We start from the raw sequence: 19,352 nt of genomic DNA on the forward strand, positions 1-19,352 counted from the left end.
TTTTCCATAGTGTGCATCGCCTGTTGTCTAGAAGAGGTAAAAAAAAAATCCTCCCCGGCTGTACTTTGAACTTGAAGTGTCATCAAATACTGACCAAAGTTCTTAAACCATTAACTGCACATAGTGATAGTGATGAGGCTATACTCTATTTCCTCTATTATCCTATTAGTTTTCATTCAGATTTTACTTTTTACCCATATGTTGAGCATTTTTAATATACCTGGTAAATATATTTTTGTTATCAAGTTTAGTATCTTTGATTATTCAAGTTTTTTCCTTTAAAACAAATTCAATAGAACAATGACAGAAGTAACGACAGTGAAGAAAGTGATGACGACAACGTCCTGATTCACTTTCACTGTGCGAGCACTCGCAGTTGGGAAGAAGCGGCAACTAGAAGAGATTGCAAGATGGCAAGAAGATGAAATGAAGAAGTGGCAATCAAATTGAATGGTTTCTCAAAATAATTCATCAAATTGAACTGGTTTATCACTTATTGTGTTGCAAAAATGGATCAATGTAAGTTGTATAATTGTACTGGTGCTGGTGCAAATGATTGAATGGTTTTGAGCTACACTATTTCTATTTTCTTACATTGATGCAGATTCAAGAGGTTGAAGGGCTCGAGACCAGGGAAGTTTCAGTATCATAATTAAACTTTAAATTCGTTTGGGTGTAACAAGGAAAAACCCTGTACCAGTTTGATAGTGAAGAGAAAGGCTCTCTCTTTATCTCTTGCAAATCCTAGTATTGAGTAGCTATTTTCGGCAGGAAGGATTTTTTTTACGCTTCTGCATGAAGGATTGACAAGTGTTTTCTTTAAAAATGTCTGAGACAGGTGTATTCATCAAAGCATCTTTTTGCAAGGTCTTTGAAATTTCGGTCATTGCTTCACTTCATTATTGTCAAAAGTCATTCATGTCCAATCTGAAAATTCTTTAATTTCATTTGCCTGAGGAGTCAAGGGTCTTATTTACATTTTTTCTTGGTCAAAGTCAATAACATACAATAGAATGTCTCCGAAGTCCAATCTTATAGACTTCAAGGATTAATCGTTTTCTACAGGGAAAACTTGACTTTCAAAAGAGAAGCAGAACAGATAATGTCCCAGACCCTTCAAAGGATTAGTAAATCTAACAATGTCTCACACAATCAGTCCAGATCATCCAAATATAATTTGTGCATCATATGGGCTTCATCTCAGTCGGCAAATAGATATGTGAATATCCAAGTTTTCCTAGGAAAAACAACTAATTAAATAAATAATTAAGCCAAAATTAATCATGTAAGTACATCTCATTCTGCAAATACTATTTACAATTTCTCACTTTATAATAATAGCATCTAAGTCCAATTAAAGAGTTACCTTACCCTTACTCAAACTTTAGGGGCTTTAGTTTCAATCACACAGGAATTAGAATGGTTACATTTATAAATTACAAAGAGCGAGCCATGTTTCAACCGTAAGAAAAATGGTATCAGTTTAAAAAGGACAGATAGTCTGTCATGTAACTCATGTTTCAACCATGACACAACAATGGTCCAAGTGGATTTTGGATACAACACCATTGAACTAAGAAGCAAGAGGCCGTTCTTTGTTGTAGAATTATATACTCTTCATTTTTTATAATCCAAATCTACATGTTAGCCAGCTAGAAATTGTTCCAGAAATGCCAAAAGGCTTCTGTTAAAATCTTTCTGTAGAACACGAACTGAAACGTAGCTACGAAGTCAAGGAGGGGGATACTCTTTGGACCTCTCTTCCAAGACCCAATCCGTGGTACCGTAAAATTTCAAAAATCTAACCTAAGAAAACAAAATAATATAAACAAAACACACATTTGATTCCTAGAAGATGCCGTGGTGAAGTGGTTAGTCAAAACTTGAACTGCGACTCCATCTTCCTCGCAAATAGTCTTCCAATGAGACACACTGTTCAGTGCTACTGATAGAAACTGCATCATCCTCCAAGTCCAGCAGTGCAAGGTTAAGGTGGGACTGAATATTTGTTGGAAATAGTTCCTCATCAAATCCATCATGTGTTTCAGGTGCACAAACTTCTTGTTCTGCCCATCTTGTTACTTCTTCATCACCGTGAAGAAGTTTCCGTATCTGCATTATTGAAGAAATATGATTGATATCCAAAGGACGTACAGGGTGGGACAAACAAAATGGAGTGAATCTGTGCAGGAAAAGGACTTACAACTCCAATTTGAGGTCGCAATCTAGGAACTCGTCTAATACAGAGAGTAGCAGCCAAAACCATTCTCTTGATCTGGCAATTGTTGTATTCACTTCCAAGACTTGGGTCAAGCAACTGGGAAATCTTTCCACTTTTCATGACTGATGTTGCCTGTAATAGGATGTAGTCATTAATCACATTGACTATTTGACTTCCAACTCTTAGGATACAATACTTGTGGAATGTTAATTTCTTGTATTAATACATGCTTCATTTATATATAGATATACAGTGTCAAAACAATCAAAGATGCTGAATTTATAAGACTGAAAAAAACTTACCCACATAACAAGGCTCTCGTGACCCTTTGGGCGTTCGTTGTTAATGGGCTTCCTATTGGATAGAAGCTCAAGCAGTACAACCCCAAAAGCATATACATCAATTTTGTCAGTTACTCTACCGTGCATGAAGTACTCAGGAGCTAGGTACCTGCCAGATAACACCTTTTTAGACCAAATCAAAGGAAAAGATAAACGAGCCCAGAGGAGAAAGAAAAGGAAATGCTACTCACCCAAAAGTTCCAGCAACATCAGTACAAATAATTTGGGAAGAAGAAGAACCCCAACTAGCCAGTCCAAAATCTGAGAGCTGAAGAAATAAACATTTTGCTTAGAGGATTGGTATAACTGAAATCAAGTTGGAAAAAATAAAAACGGGTGACAACACCTAACAGAACAAGTGGAGTAAATATATTACAGTACCTGAGCCTCAAAATCATCTGAAAGAAGGATATTAGACGATTTGACATCCCTATGGATTACAGATCGTGCACAGCCGTTATGCAGATAATCCAAGGCCTCGGCTACACCCACAGCCACCCGGTACCTCTCTTGCCAGCCAAATGAATTATAGTCCTTTTTATTACCTATTCCAGAAATCACAATAAAAACAAATTAGAGAATGTAAGAAATTACGTAATCACTAACAATTAGCAAACAAGGCCAGATAAATATCTACCGTGAAGGTTTTCTTCTAGGCTTCCTCTTGATAAAAAATCATATACCAGTAATAAATGGTTTCCCTCTAAACAAAAACCAGATAGAGATATTATGTTACTGTGATTCAAAGTTGTAACAATCTCAACTTCTTGAGCAAACTCTTTTAAAACATTCTCTGACGGCTTCAAAATTTTCACTGCCAATTCTTTGCCATCGGAAAGACATCCTCGGTAAACAACACTACTACCACCTTTGCCAACCAAATTTTCTAAAAACAAAATTAAAGAAACTGTCAGAACATATCTCAAATAAGTAGCTAGAGTAAAAATTGGGAAACTAAAGATGGAATCATGAAAGCTTACCAGATGAGAAGTTTACAGTAGCAGCTACTAGTTCCTGCAAACTATACAGTCTACAGGAAGACGAGTACTTATCTCGTAAGATCAACAATTCTTCGGGTAGGCTATCGGCGTCACTGCAAAGGGTGGGAGGAGGTAATATAATAGCAGATCCGTATGGCACAATGGCGCCACTCTCCCCGTCCAGGGCAGAATCATCAACTGGATCAATATTAATTTGTTTATGATCTGGATAGACTACAGATGAAGAATGACTGGTGGAATGTCGTACTCCCCGTTGAAAAACAAATGTACTTTTCGGCGAAGACTTGGCGGTATGCCTTTTGGAATGAAATACATTGCGAATGAGTGACCAACTAGGTTTCATCCGTTTCGAATCACCCACTACGGAGTCATCACCCACCACAGATTCATCATCACGTTTTTGAAACGGTACCATAGCAAGCGGATTTTCTGTTTCACAATAATCAAGCAACTCTCCTTGATTAAATTCGGTATCAGAAATCTCGCGCAGAGCACAACTTCCACAATCCTTCACACTTTTATTCGTAAAAATCAAATAGGACCACTGTAATTTTTCTGCTATGACAGAAAAGAAAAAAAATTACTCATACGAAATAACTGCATCCAAACTAAAACTCAAAAAATGCAGAAAATGAAAGTGTGGAAGCAAAACCTTGAGCAGTAGCTTCTCTTTGGAAAGCAATTTTGCCATTATCAACGGCGAAAACAGAAACACATTTATGCAATTTCTTGGCACAATACTTAGCAACCCACGCAGAAGAACGAATTGTGTGATGAGATTTGGAAGTTCCTAAAATAACCGTTGAAACGCCTAACGCTTTAGCCTCTTGTACTAGAAGCTTCCGAACCGAATCACCTCTACACACTTTCAATTTAAGATCAACCTGAAGATTAAAACAACACAACAAACTCAGTTAATTATTTTACCTGGTTTTGACGAAAACACAACGGTTACTAAAAACTATTTTCTCTCGTTTTCTCGGCATCCAAACAAAGTAGAAATGAATGAAGGAAAACGAACCTGTTTTAAATTGCAGAATCCTTCGTAAACTGCGAGAACCGAATCCAAAGTCTTCACCAACGATAACAACGACGATGTTCCCTCTACACAAAAAAATATATCACATTCTAGATTCAACACAACAGCAAAAAAAAACAATGTTAATGCTCTTAGAGAGAGAGAGAGAGAGAGAGAGAGAGAGAGATAGAGACCAGTTACGGTGTCGAGAACGTGAAGAGCGATAACAAGGTCACCGGGCTGAGCAACCTTAACGAGAGCCCACGTGAGCAATTCACGGCTACGGGGATCTAATTTAACTCCGACCAACACTTTCCGGCCACCGTCACCGTCGCCGATTAACTTCATTGGGAGAATAATTCAATGTTGTTTTTTTCCTATTTTCTCTCTCTCTCTCGTGTTATGTTGCTTTTATCTTGGGAATAGCGAGATAGAGAGAGAACGAATCATTGTTGAAGAAGGACTGTAAAAGCAAACTGTATTGGGTGGGAGAAATGTTATCCTGCTTCACGATATCGTGTGCCTGCGCGCATGATTTTGATTTGATCTTAGCCGTTTATTATGCCGACCAATTTAATGATATTTTTATTAATAATTATGTATTGTCATGCACTTAATGAGATGTTGCTGACGTGGCGGATGCTAAATCACCAATAACGGGATAAAGTGTGGCACATGAACATGCTCCGAAAATGACTCCACTTTTAAGCAGTTGATTCCTTCACAGTTTAATTCCACGCTGGATTTTCGGTTCTCATTTTGTTTTTTAGCTGGTAAATGATTTTTTGTATCACAGAGGCAATTCAAAGTTCAATTTATTTAAGGTTAATTAATTTTTTAGTCCCTATAAATATTTACAATTTTGTTTTTAATCTCTTCAAAATAAAATCACACTTTTTAGTAACTGTGACATTTTTTTAAGCATTTTAGGGACCAAAAATGCTGATGAAATTTTTTGACGGAGACTAAAAATGCGGATGGAAAAATTTTATAGGACTGAAAATACTGATGGAAAATTTTATATGGACTAAAAAATGTGATTTTATTTTATAGGGACTAAAAACAAAATTTTGAATATTTACAAGGATCATTTACTTAATTAACCCATTTATTTATATTATTTTACTATTTAGAACACTATACTATGAAAAAAAAAAATCCTTAATGAACACTATATCAATATCATAGTTATAGAGTAATCCATAATAACCTATAAGTTTTGGAAAAGAAAAATTATCACTCTATAACTATGACATTGATAGTAATTTTTCTGCCATTTTATATGTTTTGACAAAAAATTTGTTTAACTGATTTGTGATTTACATTTCGTCTCTTGAAGTTACACCATATTAAAATTTGATGACTTTGTCAAAAATATAAATGTAAAGAATACTAAATCTTTTTTTAAGGGAAAAGAAATATACTAAAACTTCGAACAAAAAAAATGAAATATACTAAAACTTGATGACTGAATGGACGGACATGTGGTATACAATTCTCGGTACTCCATAATCCATTCATTAGTTTTCTTAGGAAAGAATAATAATAATAATGCATTCAATCATAATAAATGGTGTTGAAATTAAAATTTGACTTCGAACAAAAAAAAAGAGAGAAAAAATTGTGACAGGAAGGCTGTCTTAATCTCTAATTAAAGACTTCTAAATTGGGAACCTTTGTACCGTTTTGCCTTTGCCCTTTGGTTGTCAATTATGTTACATGCCCTTATGTTCATGGAGTATAATGGAATATTAAGATTTGCTAAGATATTAGTATAAATTTGTGTGATGAATAATAGTGTAAGTGGTCAAGGCATTCAAAGAAACTTTAATGCGATTAATAAAATGAAAAGGAGACTTTAATGAAGGGTCCATTACTATTTAAAATGATATAGGAGTATTATGCTTCCTTTTGTGCATTTATCTATATAATATAAATTTATCACCTATTCCAAGCCTCTTCTCTCCTTTTCTTGACAAGTGTCACTGTTTTTAAAGGTTTTAAGGTTTCATTCAAACAGCGACATGTGGCGCTCTAATCTTCTTCTATTCTAATATTTTATTTATGGAAATGTTATAATTCAATGTTTTTTTTTTTTTGGAAGACCAATTAAGTTGTGTTATTATATGTTATTTTTTTATGGAAATGTTACAATTCAATGTTTTTTTTTGGAAGACCAATGATATTGTATTATTATATTATTTGTATAATCGTGTAATGTAGTGTTTAGTTATCATATATTTTATAGGTTGTATTAAGGAATGAAATTTTAACGAGATTGTTTTATATAATATGATATTTCAATTATAACATGAAAATACGTGCAGAATAAATAAAAAATATCGTTGAAAATAAAAGGTTAACCCATGCTGATATTTATCCCTGTGCTAAAATAAACGTTAAACCTTCTCTAAAAAAAATTAGCCTTAAACCAAAAAAAATATAAATTTGAGATTAAATTTTAGAAATCAATCATTTCGAATTCAAAAAATACAAATTTTAATCAAATAATTTAATTTTTTTTAATAAACAAATTATTTAAATTAAAATATTTGAATGCAGAGATTTTTTTTGAACAAGCCAAAATGAGATATATATTAACAAACAATAGTTTTGCTCCCTAGCACAAGAAGTGCAAAAAGAGACAAAACAAGATTACAAACGATGACACACACCGTTCAAAGGTTTTGAAAAGGAAAAAACAAATCAGCCAATCCCCAAACAAGCAAGGGGTTGCTGCCACCATAAATGAAAACCAAAAGGAAAGCTCACATTTTTAGCTTTCAACCAACGAAGAGAAAACAACTTAACTTTTTCCAATAGCTGCTCCATCGTGTTAGCTTTGTTGGAAAAGAGTCTTTGGTTTCTTTCATTCCAAATAACCCATATGCAACAAAGCCAAATCAAATGTAAGAATGACCGACGGGGAACATAACCACCTGAAGAGTGAACAAATTGATTGAAGTGATTCGTAACCTGTAAGGGATCCACAGAATACACACCTATCCAAGACTTAATAAGCTTCCAAAGATTACCAAAAACATTACAATGAATTATTAAGTGATCTAGTGTTTCTTGTTGACCACATCCTGAAACACATAGTTGATTGTCAAAGGAGAGAACACCTCGCCGCACCAAGTTGTCCTTTGTTGGCCATCTATTGCGAAAGAGACGCCAAGCACAAATAGACACTTTCAAAGGAACGTTTTTATGCCAAGGTGCATCCGAAGCCAGATCATGAACCTGTATCTCCTTAGAATCTAAGAAAGAAATTCTAAGAAAATCAACCTTGAACAATCAACCTTGAATGCAGAGATTAAAATAAAACAAGTAATGGAATAATTATTTAAATGTTAAAGAGATAAATAATTGATGTATGTCAAATAATAAAAATATGATTTGATAAGAGTGTAACTTTTTAAAATAATTTTAATTAGATTTGGTAATAACCATTAATTTTTGATATAATTTGAATTAACATGTTCTTTTTTAAGATAATATACTTTTGTTTCTATTTTCAAATGTATATTGTATAATAATAATACCGTATAACAGTGTTTATTCAAAACAAAACAAAAATAATGTTATACATTTCTTAATTTTTATTTTTGTAATAATAATAATCATGATGTTGGACAAATTATTTTTTTTACAAATGATGTGAAACAATTGATTTGGTTGTAATTACGCAAAGTTATTTTATTCAAAATGGCATTAAAACAATTAAACACAATATGATTTGATTTTCCTTAATAATAAGGAAAAACTTCCCCTCAAAAAAAAAGGGAAAGACCATATGTAAGAGATGCATATAGAAGTCGACCGAAAAAATAGCAAATCGATTAAAAAGGGCAGGAAAAAAAATAGTAAGACTTATGTTAGAGAATATATGTAACCGAAAATTAAAAACGATCGCGTGTAATTACTCTCATGCCAAATTAGATCCATTTAGTTTACCAAATTACCCTCTGGAAATTACTATAAATTAGACCTATGGCTTCACCAATTTTCACATCACAAATCACAACCTTGCCTCTTTTTCTGTTTGTTTAGTTTTTTCCTTTTTTTTTCGTTGTTCATCTTTTTGTTTGTTTTATTATTTTTTTGATTCAATCGAGTATGATGCTCATTGAATTCGTTGCTGATATATGTCGTTCACATAAATAAATTTGAAGTATCAATGATCGAATCATGTGGTTGATTTTCTTAGAATTTTTTTTTTGCTTAAATTTGTTGGATTTATTATTTATACCTTAACATAATGTTTACATCGGGAACAAATTTATTATATTTAGTACTTTTAGATTAATTCAATTGTAGCAAACTCTATTTTTATCATAATTGTTCTATTGCCCTATTATATATTATTATTCGTACCTTAAATGTTTTTTTATATAGACTGCAATAGTTGCTCAAAAAAAATATAGACTGTACTAATATAATCTCTATTATATATATTTGCCTTCTTTTTTTTTGATAGTACACGTGTCACTCTTTTATTCTTAATCTCATTAATTGCATCCATATCAGCACAAATTTATTTGCTTACTTTCATCACCTCAATTTTTCATAGCATGATTCACGTAGAATATGCTTACTTTTAGATGAAACTGCTTAACTCACAATTTAATACAATTAAATTGTATTGATTTCATATAAAAGTGAATCATAGTTAAAAAAAAAGTGAATCATATGATTTAATTGAGTAAAACAATAGTAGTAACATATAATTACGTGTGAATAAGTGTATTAAAAACAAAAACGTTTTTGCTTTCATTGTTAAAATAAAACGTTTCATCAACCATCATGAACATGGTTTTAAAGTTCAGCCAATCGAATTTGAGCATTATTCATGTGTTTTTTTTTCTATATATATATATATAGTCACTTTGTCTTTCATCAACACCACATCATATTAATTTAGCCACTCCTATTGGGAAGGGAACAAATGTGCTGATAAGCTTGCTTCAATAAGTCTGAATATTCAGGGTATCACTATTTCCCAGCCTGCATTCAAAGCTTTCATGGTCAAGACAAGATAGACTTGGGTTACCCAATTTTAGGGTTGTAAATTTTTAGGATGTGAAGGTTTTATGTCCCCCTCCTTTGTGTTTTTCTCTTTATCTATAATATTTTAAGGTAGCAGTCCTTTGCTGCACCTCTTTTTTGGTTTAGAAAGAAAAAAAAAAAAAGGTTAGCCACTCTTGAGTTTTTTCCTATATAGTCACTTTGTCTTTCATCATTTGTATATGCATCTCCCTTTCATACAAATTGTTTATAATATCATTTATTTATCATGCAAATATTTCGACCTTCTGGCCAATTCAATTTTATTGATTTCATTATTATCAAATTGATTTAGGCCCCCTTTTTTTTCCCGAATTTTGATTCACTTTTATTGGTTCAACTGTCGACTCATCTCTGTTAATTTTAGGGTTTTCGTTCCTATATATATTTACACCTTTTGAAAAAGTTTACTTCACGTTTTCTTTTTGTAGTTATTTTTTAAAATCAAATTAATATAAAATTCTACTTATGATTTTTTTTGTCTCTAATCGTATTCTAGCTTTTCCTTATATAACAATTCCTTTAAAGAAATGTAAATGTAAATATTTTCTAAACATTCTTTATGTATGAATGTCTTTCATGCGTTTAACCAGACTCCATCCCCTCCTCCTACATTTCTTCTATCAAAAAATCAAAAATAAAACAGACCCCTAAGAAAATGTAGAAAAAGTATTTTAGTTTTTTTTCCAATGAATTTTCTCTAAACCTCTATATTTTCTTTATTATTTTCAATGGCTCCTATTAAAAAAAAAACTGATTTAATTTATGAAGTTTTTACGTTTCTATTGTCAAACTTTGGTGTGTCTATGATATCAAAACAAAACAAAAAATCACTCATTTTCACTAAACATGGCGTTGATATATATTATTTCACATAAATTATGTTGACATCAAATCTCATCCATTCATTTCATTTGATAAATTATTTCACATGCATCTAATACTCTTTAACACCTAATCAAAGCATTCCATTTTTATTTCCCCATATTTATTTATTTATTTATTTCTGCCATCAACACATACTCAAACTTCTTTGTTAATTTTTTTTACAAATTGCAAGATAAAACTCATACTTATGGTTGTTTGAGTCACTCATCAACATGGATGATATGTATTTGCCTTTATTTGATACCCATATTTTTTTATTTATTATCTTTATTATAAAGATTTCCCTTGCATAGAAGCAATAGTACTCATTTAATATTATTCTAACATCATATTCCTCTCATCAAAATTTATTATTCTTATTATTATCATTTAAAAAAAAAACCAAACAAAATTGTTGACTAAAAATGAATTGTTTATGGTGTGTAAATGCTATTAACTAGCAATACCTTTTTGATTTATATCACAGTTAAACAAGACAAAGGAAGATATTCTATATACACCTTCTATTTCATATGTTTCAATCCGATCATAAAACCAATCTAATCATAACATGTGTCAGGTGATATTTTAAGCCAACCGAATTCTAACATTTGTTGTTTTTTCCCCTATATATATATATATATATATATATATATATATATATATATATGGGTTTTGCTAGAATAGACCCACTCATTTTCATGAAGGTCTATTTTAGCAACCAGCACCTTTTTACTTGGACAAAGATACCCATGTTTTTGTTTTTTGGACTAATTAAAATTAAAGGACAAAAGGGTAATTATCCATTCTTTTTTATTTTCTCTTTTTATTTTCCATTGTCCCTTCGAATCTCATTCTTTCTCTGATTCTCAGTTTTTGTTATGCATCTGAGCATCTCTCTCGCCTTTTTCTATGTGAGTGATCATCGATCTCTTCTCTTGAATCTCCTGAATTATCAACTTCTTCTATTCAATCATGTTCTTTTATTTCTATTTTAGAGAGAAACAGCTAAAACCCTAAATCCAACAAAAACACATAAACTAATCATGTTTTCAATTTCGATTTGGAATTATAGTTTTTGATTTCGGTCTCCTCATAAACGTGTTGCCTGTTTGGACTCTGCAAGACGAATTGTGAATTATGGAAGCAAGTTGAATTTCGCTAAAATCCTTTGTTTGGTTGTACAAACGATTTTTGGATGAATTTTGATTAGCTCAGGCGCTGTATATAAATTAAGAGAATTGGTGAAAAGTGCTATATTTGGGGTTTTTATCAAGATGTTGTGCGATAGTGTTTTATGCTTAGGTTTGTATACTGGTGAAATCGGTTCAGATGTTGTATAATTATCACTTGGATAATTTCTTCTATGCTATCAGTTTCAAGTAATTTCCATATCATGTACTACATGTACAGTTTTAGAATTTTCACCTCCACTCAATTTTTTAGTTTTTTTTCCAGACTTTGATGGTCTCAAAACATAAATTGTTGCTACAATAGAACCTTTTCGGCAAGCTAAAATCAAAACCAGAAAACAAGAACAAACTGCTTTAAAACATAGCAGCCAAACTTCATTATCAAGATGTTTGTTTCCACATCTCAGTTCAAATCTGAATAGTAGTATTTAAAATTAAACAAATCATTATTGATAAGAACAGTTATAAATTACCCATAAAAGAGAAGAAAAAATATGAACTTTTTGAATGAACTGGAAAGGGAGAAAACCAAATAACTCAATTGTTGCATGTGATTTTACGTGAATGGAAGGAAGCAACGTTTAAGAACATCATCAATTCATGGATTCAATTTGAGGGGCAACAACAAAAGATAGAGAGAGCAAAAGAGAAGTAAGGAAGAGAAGAGGAAGAAACGTAGGGACAATGAAAAATAAAAAAGAGAAAATAAAAAAGAATAGCTAATTACCCTTCTGTCCTTTAGTTTTAATTAGTCCAAAAAACAAAAACATGGGTATCTTTGTCCAAGTGAAAAGGTGTTGGTTACTAAAATAGACCTTCATGAAAATGAATGGGTCTATTGTAGCAAACCCCTATATATATATATATATATATATATATATATTCAAAAGTAATTATGGTTAGGGGCTCAAAAGTAATTTGATTGTCTTTTCCCCTATATATATTCAATCAAACTTGCATCAATTTCATCTCATTACTTCATCGGATGACATCTTTGAAATCAATTCAGTTGAAGAATCATGAAGCATAGTCACGCGGATTATACGTGTTTGGTTCGTTTGTTATGTGAAACAAGAACATCATGTAAATTGGCACTAACCATGCTTATTATTGTAAATCAAATATCAAAATAAAATACTTGATCAAGTAGAGTTTATGATCATGCTTTTCATGTTCTTTTTGAATAGTACTTTGATCAATTGTTATCACATTCTTCTATATCATTTTTACGATTATGTCATTAAACAATAACATTGCTTTTTTTTTTTTTTGGGACATTTCTTTCTAGATTTGTTTTTCATAAATATTCAAATAAGAAAATAACGTTATTCCAAAAAGTTGGACACTTTTCTTCGACATGGTCATGTTGATGAAGTTTGGTAAAGCTTTGGGCTTAGAACATTGACATCCAAACATCAATGCTATAATCTTGAGTTAGTAGGTGAATTGGCTTACTCAAACCATACCTAATAATAGATATTATTTGGTTTTGTAGACATTGCTAGGATAATGATCTTAATTGATTTGATTTGAGAATGTTCCTTTTTTCTTAATAGTAAAAATGTTCAACATGACATTGATCCTTCTATATCGAGTTATTGTGGAATAAAGATATAAATTCATGATTCTTATTACATTTTCATATAACATTATAACTAATTATTGTCAAAGAAACCAATACATGAAAAATATAATATCACCAACGTGTTTTGACTTCTCTTGCTTGGAATGAAAATTTTATATCATCAAATAAAATGTATGATTAAATTAAAGAAAGGATTAAATGACACTGAAAATTCATGAATAAATGAAATATAACCGTTCAAATAAGGCTTATAAAAACGATCAAAATAATAAAAGGTACATTTGACAAATCCTCTTACTTAGTATTTTAATCTCAACAAAAGTGAACCAAAGATACAAATTTTCTCCCATTTTTATTTTCTCTTGACATGGTTCAGATGGATGCATTTGTGAGTATATTCCTTTTTTTCACGTTTTCTTTAATGAAAATTTCGTTTTGTATTTTTAATGAATTATTTGATTTTTCAGGGAAACAAAATTCATGCCACTATGGAAAGAACATTGATTTACAAATTTTAAAAAGACATGAAGGAGGGTAAGGCTACTCTATGAGTAACTTTGGTGTTGCTGTAAATCTTGGATCTTATAGAACAACATTTTTCGACTATTTTATCTTCCATATAGTGTTGTTAATATCCAAAAAAAAAAAATATTTATTATAATGGACATCATGATCTGATAACACCTCTAAGATCAAACTGGTGAAGGGATCATGAAGCATAATCATTCGATTTGTTCGTACTTGATTCGTTCGCGGTGTCAATCGTGACACACACCCATCTGTAAATTTGAATTTTAAAAAATTACCATTATAAAACAATAAAACATTTACTTTTCTTTAATATTATGGCCATTTTTTTTTTCTTACGACAAACAAACGTAACCAATTGGTCCTTAAAAAACATAACCAATTAGATTTTTTTTTTGACAAGATAACAATTTGGATTCAGGGTTGACAAATTACATTAATATTGAGTAACTAAAATACCAACATATAGCATTGAATATTATTTTCATTCAATCATTATGACCATTAATTTAGATTATACATGTTTTGTAAGTTGTATTAACTTCTTTAATATTTTAGATTATAAAGAGCAATTAGTGAATTTGTTTTCCTTTATTCTCTCATTTAATAAGGAGTGTTGCGATAGGAAGAGATATATCGAGAGAAAAAATTAAACGAGCTGTTGAACGAGTATTTGAGAATTATGTGTGTTCAAATATAGGATCCTTTCAATTGGAAAAAAAAATTTGAGAGAATAATGTGGAGATCCTAACCATTGATCTCCACATTATCAATGGTTAAAATTAATGGTAGGTTCGAACCATTGATGGTCAAAATCTCCACATTATTTCCTCAAGTTTTTTTTTCGATCAAAAGAATCCACTCTCTCAAATAAAATGGTTGCTAAGACATAATTTAGTCCATCGAGCTAAAATAAAGGGTGTGGATGTGGATTAATTTTTTTAAATCTTTAAACTTACTCTTGAGAAGATATGAAATACTAATCCTATTGCCTCCTTGCACCGAAATGAATCATGAAAAATGACATTAAATGCACTTATTTTAAAAAAATTCAAAACAATTTGATAAATGAGTAATTCTATTAGAATTCATATCAAAATATTGGCCCAATAATTCAAAAAGTTATTTGTTTTTGAATTTGCTTAAAAATCTAATATATACATTATTTCGCTAAAATTGAATTAATAAATTATAGGTGGAACGATTCAGACTTTACTTACATTCTGATCGAACTCTAAATTATTAAGATCCCTTCCTCTATAAATTGGAGGGTTAACAAATAAATATGAAGGAAATAAATTTATATTCTAACAGATGAAAAGTAATTAATTGATTGTTTTGATACACTACAAAACCTAAAAATATATGTACAGTATACAATAATTTATTTGGTTAAAAAAATATACGGTAGTTTAACTCATTAATTTAAATAAATCAATATACATTAATATTTACATCACAATTAGTTGATTTATAATGTCCCCTATTAATCAAGACATAAATAGTCATTTAGTGAATCATTATCACTCATTTCATATATCAAACAATAATCATTATGTCAATGAATGACTACTTATGTTTTGATTAATGAGAGAAATTACAAGTCAGCTAATTGTGTGTTATATGTTAATGTGTATTTATTTATTTAAAGTAATGAGTTAAATTATTGTTTATTTTTTTAATCAAGTAATGAGTAAAATATCACCCTTATCGGAGGAATTGTCATTTAGATTTCCTTACCTTTCAAATTTAAAACCTTATTTCCTTTATTTGCATTTCCATGTATTTCATCTACAACACACTAAAATTTGTAATTTTGTTTTGGAAACATATGTAAGTAATTTTTCACCCATCAAATTACTCCCTTAAATTATCAATCATAAAAATGTCAAATGAACATGCATTTTGTCAACTCAACGTAAAACATTAACATTGTGAAGGAATTTGAAATAATATAAAAACAATTAAAATAATTTTTTAATGTTTAATATAAAAAATTAAGAAAATTACATCTAAAAGCAAACAAAATATTTCATCAAATGTACGGAATTCTTAGAGATCCTAAAATGGGTTGTATCGTCTTATTTGGCTAAGAGAAACATCATAAATAAAAACGACACATCATCTTCATCTAAAACCTTAAGACGTTAATCTAATTTTCATTTCACTTATATGTTGTTCAATATTTACTCTCTCATCCAATGCAGAAGTTTAACTCACATGATGCACTGAAAGATCTCTCTTAAGTGTAAGACTCATTGTGCCTCTCATAAGGTGAAATAACTAAATAAGGTAAAAAGCACAACATGATAAAAAAGGTGGGTTGGTATTAGTTTTATAGAGCAATTTTTTTGCTCATTTCTTTCATGGGAAGAGAGAAAATAAATTAGAAAAAAAAAGAAGAAAAAAGAATTTTAACATGGGAGAAATGATGAGGGAAAGAGTGGGTTTTTTAGAATTTTATTGGTTTGTTAAAGGAGTTGAAGATTAATTCGTAATTATGTTACCAAAATATAGGCTCATTAAAAAATGCTACAATAATTGAAAACGTCTCATTGGCATGTATTTTGTCAAATCAACATAACACATCTAAGTTTTATACTTTATCAAATCCCACCAAATTCTACAATGGGTTGAATCATCAAGGTAGACTAAGAGAAACCACACAAGTGAGATTGACATCACACTATCACCCAAAAACTTAAGGCATTAAACATATTGGTCATCTCACTTATATGTTTCTCAACATCTATTCTTTCATCCAATGTAGAACTTTATGTCTTAATTGACACATTATCATATCTTCCTTAAGCATGAGATTCTTTATGTCTATGATCTGAAGACATAGTCTAATAAGGTCAGTCAAAGATACAACGTGGTAAAAAAATGTGTGTTGATGGTGATTTTATATAAGGGGGGTTTATATTCCTTTCTTTCATGAAATGAAAGAGAAAATTAAAAGAAAAAAAATATGAAAAAGAAAATATAACATGAGAGAAATGATAAAAGAAAAAAGTAGTGTATTTTGTTCGTGGAAGTATTGAGAGTAAAGTGAGTTACCAATACTTTTATGGGTTAGTTGAAGAAGTTTGAGATTTATGAGTAATTATTCATCAAAAAATAGACTCAATCAAACAAATGTCACATTATTTTAAAACAACTAATAACCATAAATTTTGTTAACTCAGCATAACACATTCATATTTTTCTATTGTGAGGTCTCACCAAAGACCAAAAGTTAAGGTATTTGAAATAATAAAGGTTGGGACTAAAAAACTTTTTTCAATATAAAAAATTAAACAAATGACATCCAAAAACTAAAAAAAAAATCATCACAATGTTCGGAGTTTTGATGGATCGTGCAATGAATTGCATCATCACATTTGATTAAGCGAAATCCCACAAGTGAGATTGAAACCACATCTTTACCCGAAACTTTAAAAAATTATGTATATTGGTCATCTCACTTCTATATTTCTCAATATATAATCTTGCATCTAATGTAAAAATTTAACTCACACATGACACATTAATCTTTCTCCCTTAAATATGAGATTCTTAATGTTTGTAATATGTTGAGATAGCCCGATAAGATCAGAGACACACTATGGTAAAAAAATATGGGTTAGTAGCGGTTTAATAGATGGATGTCTTTGTTTCTTTTCTTTCTTGAGAAAAGAGAAAGTAAATTATAAAAAGAAAAAAGATGAAAAAGAAATTTGAAAATGAAAGAAATGATACCGGAAAAAACTAAGTAGTGTGTATGTTATATGTAGAAGTGAAGAAAATATTGATGGGTAATTATGCTACAAAAATATTAGACTAAAAAAATTCACATCGATTTAAAATGTCTAATAAACACATGTTTTATGACCTCAGCAGATCATATCTACATTCTTTCATTGTCAGATCCGATCAAAGATCAAAAATGATTGAATTTGAAATAATAGAGGTTGATAAAAAAATTGAATGAAAGCGAATGATATCTAAAATCTAAAATTTAAGATAAAATATTAAACAAATGATGTCCACAAATTAGCAAAACAAATCATCATATTTCTGGGACTTCCTTGGGTGTGTACATTGGGTTGTATCATCTCACTAGGATAATATGAACCACACAAATAAGGTTTACATCACATGTCCATCCAATATCTTAAAACATTATGTATATGTGTCATCTGACTTATATGTTGTTCAACATTCTTGCATACAATGTAAAATTTTAACCCACACTTGACACTCTCGCTCCCCCATAATGTTGAACCGAAATATGATACCATGATTGGTCCTTCTAGAGCAGGCAACACATGTGTGGATCGACTTCTTGGAGAAATAGCATCCACGCAAGTAAGAATGATACCACATCATCATCCAAAATTTTAAAGTTTAAGTATATCAGTTTTTTTTAACTTATTTGTTGTTCAACCTCCACTCTTTTATCCAATGTCGGGATTTAAGCCGTTAACGGACACTCTTTTTGAGGGAAGCCTTTAAGTGACACTTGATACATAACAATATTCTCCTCCTCAAGTATGACGAAATTTTAGCCGGTGTTATATGGAAATGTAATGTTGTTTTTAGTTTTACGCCATAAACCTACCCTAACTATTAGTAGTGTTGGTGATATATATATATATATATATATATATATATATATATATATATATATATATATATATATTAAGTTTATTAAGTTCCCGTAGACTTAACTCAGTTGGTAGTGATAATTCATTATATATGCAGTGGTCAAGCTCGAAACTCGGACACCACAGTTATCAATAGTTATGAATAATCAATTGCATGTACAAGATGAACAATAACCGACGAGACAGAAAAACAACAAGCGTATGATATTGTATATAGGAAGAACAAAAAAAATCCATATCTCCATATTTAATTTTGTTTTGTTTTTGGATTAATCCATTTATTATCAATATGCATATTAAAAATATTTGCTTAATTTTAGTCATCCATGTAAAATATTCCCGTGTTAAAGATTAATATTTCAGCATTACATCCGTTAAATTATTGTTGTTTAACAATACAAAAATCAAAATAAATATATACACGTTAATATTTAATTAAAAATACGATAACGATTTTTATGTGATAAAAAAAAGTTGGAAATCTAACCCGTGCTTGGCACGGGTCCACATACTAGTATATGATATAATCCCATAAAATAGTGCAATTATTTAAGTGCATTAATGAAAGATGGCTGCAAATAAGTAATACTAAGTAGTAATATAAACCGGTAACAAAAAAAAGTACTCTATCCCATTTTAAATGACATAATTTAAAAATATATATTGTTTACATAATATAATTTGATCATATTTTTGTACTAATATATAAAGACAAAATATAGTATATAAGATGTTGGATTTGTCTCGATTAATATTTTTAAAATATCAATTTTTCATAATTTTTTTAATAGATTATTAAAGATATTTACGGATGGAGTAATATAGACTGTTTCATTAAGCAAAAGCCTACAAAATATCTTTGTAATTTATTATCGCCGAATA

The 19,352-nt window shown here is 30.3% G+C and overlaps 1 protein-coding gene across 1 annotated transcript; it reads right to left on the reverse strand.

Moving 5' to 3' along the window:
- Window positions 1-1,277: 1,277 nt before the first annotated feature.
- Window positions 1,278-5,013, reverse strand: LOC146941729 (kinase with adenine nucleotide alpha hydrolases-like domain-containing protein). Its single transcript, XM_085755549.1, has 10 exons — window positions 4,776-5,013; window positions 4,585-4,667; window positions 4,216-4,447; window positions 3,543-4,118; window positions 3,200-3,448; window positions 2,944-3,107; window positions 2,754-2,830; window positions 2,524-2,671; window positions 2,204-2,353; window positions 1,278-2,112 (listed from the first exon to the last, which is right to left on the reverse strand). The coding sequence occupies exons 1-10, from the start codon at window positions 4,927-4,929 to the stop codon at window positions 1,873-1,875; spliced, it is 2,073 nt and encodes a 690-aa protein (XP_085611675.1). The 5' UTR covers window positions 4,930-5,013; the 3' UTR covers window positions 1,278-1,872.
- Window positions 5,014-19,352: the final 14,339 nt, after the last annotated feature.

The sequence above is a fragment of the Medicago sativa genome, chromosome 3 (assembly GCF_051527215.1).
Source record: "Medicago sativa cultivar Bolivia chromosome 3, Bolivia_mono, whole genome shotgun sequence".
In the NCBI taxonomy this organism is placed as follows: domain Eukaryota; kingdom Viridiplantae; phylum Streptophyta; class Magnoliopsida; order Fabales; family Fabaceae; genus Medicago; species Medicago sativa.

Coding starts and splice junctions, on each gene's coding strand:
- LOC146941729 (XM_085755549.1), bottom strand. CDS start 4,929: ATGAAGTTAATCGGCGACGGTGACGGTGGCCGGAAAGTGTTGGTCGGA. Junction 4,668..4,775: donor CGTTCTCGACACCGTAACTG/GTCTCTATCTCT, acceptor TTTTTTGTGTAG/AGGGAACATCGTCGTTGTTA. Junction 3,108..3,199: donor CCTAGAAGAAAACCTTCACG/GTAGATATTTAT, acceptor TTTCTGGAATAG/GTAATAAAAAGGACTATAAT.